The 6,000-nt window shown below is 47.5% G+C and overlaps 1 protein-coding gene across 3 annotated transcripts in view; it reads right to left on the reverse strand.

Moving 5' to 3' along the window:
- The window catches only part of DPH6 (diphthamine biosynthesis 6), a 349,028-nt gene extending 348,630 nt beyond the window's left edge, over positions 1–398 (reverse strand). The window contains exon 1 of one of the 3 annotated variants that reach the window (XM_075927014.2): positions 108–398. In XM_075927014.2, the coding sequence (XP_075783129.1) occupies positions 108–130 (23 nt within the window). In that variant the 5' untranslated portion in view covers positions 131–398. The remainder of the gene's footprint in view (positions 1–107) is intronic. The other 2 variants (XM_075927013.2, XM_075927012.2) reach the window with 2 other exon arrangements.
- Between the last annotated feature and the right edge of the window lie 5,602 nt (positions 399–6,000).

Here is a 6,000-nt window from a genome sequence, read left to right on the forward strand (position 1 = left end):
CGCGGCTGCGGGGTAGCAGCCCCGGCCTGGGCGCTGCATAATCCCGCAAGTGCATGATATGTAGCTCGGTCTGTGCAGCAGGGCAGCCCCCCCAACGGCCACGTTACCTGATTAAGGCCACTACTCTCATGCTGCTCGCACCCCCCGCGCTGGGCTGACACTAAGGGGAAGGCTGAGACACGCGGGCGCTACTACAGGCTGCAGCCGGCCTCCGCCTTCCTGAGACACGCGCCGGCCTTTACACGCGCGCGCGCCTCTGCCGCCCGCCCCGGCTCCGTCGCGGGCCAGACCCGCCCAGAGCGGCCCCGAGGCTGCCTGAGCCGAAGGTCTAGTAGGGGCAGAGGCGACTCGCGCCGCTCTCCCTGCGCCAGACCCCTGCGGCTCGAGCCGTGCTGCAGAGTAGGGCGGCGCAGCGAGGGCTGAAACGCAGGCAGCTCGCTGGCCGCCTATACGAGAGCAGCTGGGGCTGATGCGGGGGCGTTCGCAGCGTGTGACTGAGTCATCTCTCAGCTGCACTGCGTGCTCCCCCGGCTTACAGGAACCTGTTTTCCCTCTGACAATACGGTTGTTATTACTGGCAATGATGTCCTGGCCTCTCTTGTCCTGGGCGCCAACAGAAGTGGCCCAGTAGAAAGATTATCTGCCACCTGACAAGTTTCACCCACTGCTTTGAAAGTAACGAGGGTGGTTTGTTTCACTCATGTTCAACAGACCTAGAGTGGAAAAGCCCTTTCCAAGTGCAGAGACAGTTCAAGCTTTTGTGGGAATCGTTCTGAAGAGTGCAATGTGGTTTACTGGTGCTGGTCTCTGTTGCAGATTAAGGATAGCAGGGTCGGTAGTTGAAATGGGGGAGTTAGTGTCGTTTTAAAAAGTGATGGACAACAGAGTACAACTGTACTCACATGTTGAGTAACAGTGTTGCCAACATTTCAAAAACAATAACATGCACATCCTGAAACTAAGCACATTCATCTGCAGATTTGGATTCAGACTTTGCAACCCATTCCCATTATTGCAGTGGTCCCCAACGCAGTGCCTGCGGGTGCCATGGCACCCGTGGGGGCATTTATGTGCACCCGCTGAGTGACCAGGGCCGGCCCAAGCCATTCTTGTGCCCCGGGTGTGCAGCGCATACGCAGCGACGGCCCTGGGTGCATGGCACAGGCGTGGCCCTGCCCCCAGACGCGTGGTGCATGCGTGGCCCCGCCCCAGACAAGCGACGCATGTGCGGCCCCACCCTGGACGTGCAGCGCATGAGCGGCCCCGCCCCCGGGCATGCGGCAGCCCCAAAAGGTTGGGGACCAGGGTTGTAGAGAATCAATTGTAACACTGATTATAAATTTATTGGAATTCAGACCCAGATCCAAATTCTTTGTCAATGCTAATAAATTCTTTGTCAATGCTAGTATAAAGTCAACAAAGTTGCAAATGTGTAACTAAAAGCAGACAATGTCTTACACTCAGTTTTAGTTGTTTTAGTAGGATGACCAGACGTCCCATTTTTAAAAGGACAGTCTCTTTTTTAGCCTTCCTGCATATGTCCTGACTTATTGTCAGAAATGGGCAAAATGTCCTGTATTTTCTGTTCCCCTGCCAATATGGCGGGTCCTGCTGCCGGCCTGGCCAGATCACTGCTGCTCACCAGCCACCTCCTGCCACTGGTGAGTGGGGATAGGTTCTGTATCTGATGATGGGAGTAGGTGTGCAAGGCTTGTGGAGGGGAGAAGGCCATTTTCCCTACTAGTTTGTTAGTGCAACCCTAGCTGCATGCCAACCGTGGGCACTCAGTGCAACTAGTGCTGGGGGAGGCAGGCCCCCAACTCCACTCACAATCCCACCCCTCTGCTGAGGCCCTGCTCCCCAACACAGGGAGGGGAAGAGAGAAGAGGAGGAGAGCCTCCCTGGCCCCTGGAACACAGGGAGGGCAGGTGGTGGGGGCAGCAACACTCCACCCTCAGAATGCCTACAGCAAGCATTCTGGGAAGCAGAATGTGTGCAGTGCGGGGTCCTGTCTGACGATTTGGGAAAGCAAAGCCTTTCCCCAAGTAGGCTAGTGGGCACCAATGATGCCAGTGCTCAGCAGCCGAGCCTTGTCCCATTTCCAGCTGGTGTACTGTGACCTGTGCACTGTGACCTGTGGTGGCTGGAGAGTGTGGGCAGACACCAGGCAGTGGCCATGTCTTCTCATTACATGTCTTTTCTGCTGTACACCCATCACCCATTTACATGCTCTCTCCTTCCCTCTACCTGCTGTGGCCCTTTACCCCCAACTAGGGTTGCCAGGTGTCCGATATTCACCCGGACAGTCCAGTATTTTCAGCTCCTGCCCGGTAAAAAAAATTCAGAGAATACCAGACACCTGAGATGTCCTGTATTCTCTGAATTTTTTTCCCAGCCAGGAGGTGAAAATTCTGGGCACCTGGCAACCCCACAAACACACAGCGTCCAGCCTCCCCCACCTCCGCCCGAGCCTCCCTCTGGCCCCCAACACCTCCAGTCCCCCGACCCCAGCCCCCATGCTTACCTGGTTCACACGGCTGCCAGCACAAAATGGTTGCTGACCAAAAGACCTGGGGCAACCCTACCCCTAACCCCTCAGTCTCACTGGTTCTCTATCTCCCTGCTGGTGGGGCATCTGCTGTTCCAGGTGCTGTTCCTAGGCACCGTCTCCTGCTGAGCCCCCTTTTTGACTTAGCTTGCTGAAACCTCTGCAGTCAAGTTCTCTGGGCCCTGATGCACAATGCCTCCTTAGAGCTTAACACCTTCTTGCCCATGCTGTAGCTAGGGGAACAGGAATTTGCTGAATTATGTTGGTGGCCATCTGCAGCCTATAGTTGTTAGCTGCTTTTTTTTCACTGTGTGACCAGAAAGGGCCAAGCTGCTTCCAACTTAGAGTGTGTGTGTATTGGGGGGGGGGGGGGGGGTGGAGAGTGAAAGAAAAGTTGGGTGGAAGTAGCTCATGTCCCTTTCCCACCTGCACAGTTCTGGAAGGCTACTTCTGGCCACATTCTGGTGTGAAACCTGGCAGAAATGGGGAGGAGACACATGTTCCTGCATGACCCCCCCATGGTGCTTTGGGGCACCATCAGGTACTGGAAGAGGTGTGTTTGTCTTGTGCCAGCTGCACAGTATTTCTTTTTAATGGGTTCAATCAGTTTGATGTTAATTTGAATGTTTGTACTGCAACAATTGATTGCCATTGAACTCACTGGAATATGAGTAATTTTAGTAGGTGTCCCATTTTCAGGATAGGGAAATATAGTCACCGTATGTTTTAGCCATCTATGACCGTACCCAGATCTACCCAACATGTCCTAAGGGTAGAGATGGTGGTTGTTAACCATATACAGACCTCTGAATAAAGAATAAAAAATAAGGCTCATTGTGCATCAGACTGTTAACATCACTATGTAAACAGAATCTTACTAAAAAAATAAAACACTGGGAACCATATTTATATGCATCAAGCTTGAAAAAGAACTCCAGGCAAAGAATATGACTGGCATTGGTCAAAACCATAAGAAATCCTCTGTACTGAAAATTCCCTTGCTCAAGATCAGATCAGTAATGACTAGAAGATAGCTAAAGTGTCACAAATATTTAAAAAGGGTTCTAGAGGTGATCCTGGAATTACAGTCTAATGTCAGTACTGGGCAAATTAGTTGAAACTATAGTAAAGAATAAAATTCAGACACATCAATTATCGTAATTTATTGGGGAAAAGTTAACATGGTTTCTGTAAAGGGAAATCCTGCCTTACTAATCTACTACAGTTCTTTGAGAGGATCAACAAGCATGTGGACAAGGGGGATCCAGTAGATAGAGTGCACTTAGATTTTGAGAAAGCCTTTAACGAGGTCCCTCACAAAAGGCTCTTAAGTAAAGCAAGTTGTGATGAGATAAGAGAGAAGGGACTCTGCATTGATAACTGGTCAAATTAGTCCCCATCATATTGTATGAATAGCTGGGATTACTTTTTCCAATGTGCATTACTTTACATTTATCAACATAACACTTCATTTGCCATTTTGTTGCCCAATCACTTAGTTAGGTGAGATTTTTGAAAATCCTCACAGTCTGCTTTGGTCCTAACTATCTTGAGCAGTTTTGTATTATATGCAAATTTTGCCATCTCACAGTTAACCCCTTTCTCCAGATCATTTATAAATAGGTTGAATTGGATTGGTCCCAGTATGGACCATTGGGGGACACACCAAATTTCAAAATAAACTATTTCAAAATAACATAAAAATAAGATATGCAATTTGCATAGATAAAATTGTGTATTTTATTTTGACGTAGGGTTCAGTGTAGACACACCCTTAGAAGCCTGAGCAGACCAGCACAAGACCACAATAAGTGACAGAAGCTAGTGGATGCCCTATGCACCTGAGGTTCTGGAAGATGAAGAAAAATGTCTGCATATGCTGAATCAGGAGAAAGATTCAGTGTGTATTCCATTTCCTGGTTGGAAGAGGCATTTGTTCAAGAAGTTTCACTTATGGGATTGTGCCAGTTTCACAGTTGCCAGTAGGTATCCTGGCTGCATCTGCACTGAACAGGCTAGCTCCAACCTTATCTGATTGGTGCTGCCCTCCTCAGCATTCTCATGTCTTCCTGTTGGACCTAGGATTAGGGTTGTAGGAGCTAGTAACCCTCCACTTGAACCTAATTACTATGAAAGCCATATATGTGTTTGCATGGATAGGGTTGCCAACTCTGCCTGAAGCTATTCCGGTAGCTTTTTTTCCCAATGTGACATAATGTCATTTTCTTAAAATATCGTATTACAATCTCCAGTATTGCTTTCCATAGTCTCTGGGAGATTGATGCTGATTCCAGGAGACTGCAGGTCAATCCTAAATGGTTGGCAAACATTGCCTTGGATCAACCTGATTTACAGCTTACAAAAATCAATCTGATAAGCAAGGGTCTGTGCCAAATGCCCATCAAATTCACTGAGAATCATCTTTGATTTTAACCCAGTGAAAAAAGGATGGAAAAGAACTCCATCAGAAGACCTATAATATGATGATAGATGATAACATCCCCGATTTAGCACAGGACAGAGCATCATAACTCATTTGGTGGCCTCCATACGGTCCAAGTGACATGAGACCTAAGATAAACCTAACTTAATTTGTTTCCTGCTCTAGGTTCTGTTTGCTGGTTTAGCACCATAAGAGAGATGGAATGGCTCCACGGGGTCTTTCCAGCAGTGAAGAGTTAACATTAGCCCAACATCACACACTCCTATTCAATCCTCATGCATGGCCTCCAGAACAGTGCTGTGTTGTGAGGAGTGGTTGGAGCACTTTGCATTTGTATTTCTGAGCTGTAGAACATGATGTATATCCCAGTATTCCCAAGCAATTAAAAACTATGAGTTAGACTCCCCAAAGTCATGACATTGGCTTAAAATTAATGGAATTTTAAAAACTAATTAGTTTGTTTTTTGAGACATTGGACTATATATTTTCATTTTTTTACCACAGTCACAAGGACTTGTAATCTTCTTTTTTAAAAATTCATATGTAGCCCCACCACTTCAGCAGCTGAGTCTTTAAGACAATACCAAATATCATAACACTTGTGATAAATTAGAGGATCCCTTGGGACTGGTGTAATTTGTGCAGGAGTCCTCATAGCAGCCTACAAAAAGGGAGGTGGCAACATGGCATAAAGCTACATAGTTTATGTACATTGTTAGCATTACTGTTAAAAATAAAGAGAAACTGCAAGAAACTATATCAGGTCTATTCTGGGGTTCCATAGAGTGCAACTCTCCACTGTGCACATTGTAATTTGTAGGAACAGGGCCTAAATATGAAATATCATTCAGGAATCAACGTAGAATGATGGTTATCAACCTGATGTTATAAACAAATGTCAGAGTCACAGGTACTCTGTCCCTCCCATCTTCCTAAATTGGAAAGCATCCCTGGTTATATCCTGATACGATGGGGGGAAAGAAGTGCCAATATGGGGGAAAGGTTAAAA

The sequence above is a fragment of the Pelodiscus sinensis genome, chromosome 5 (genome assembly GCF_052426305.1).
Source record: "Pelodiscus sinensis isolate ZL-2025 chromosome 5, ASM5242630v1, whole genome shotgun sequence".
NCBI lineage: Eukaryota > Metazoa > Chordata > Testudines > Trionychidae > Pelodiscus > Pelodiscus sinensis.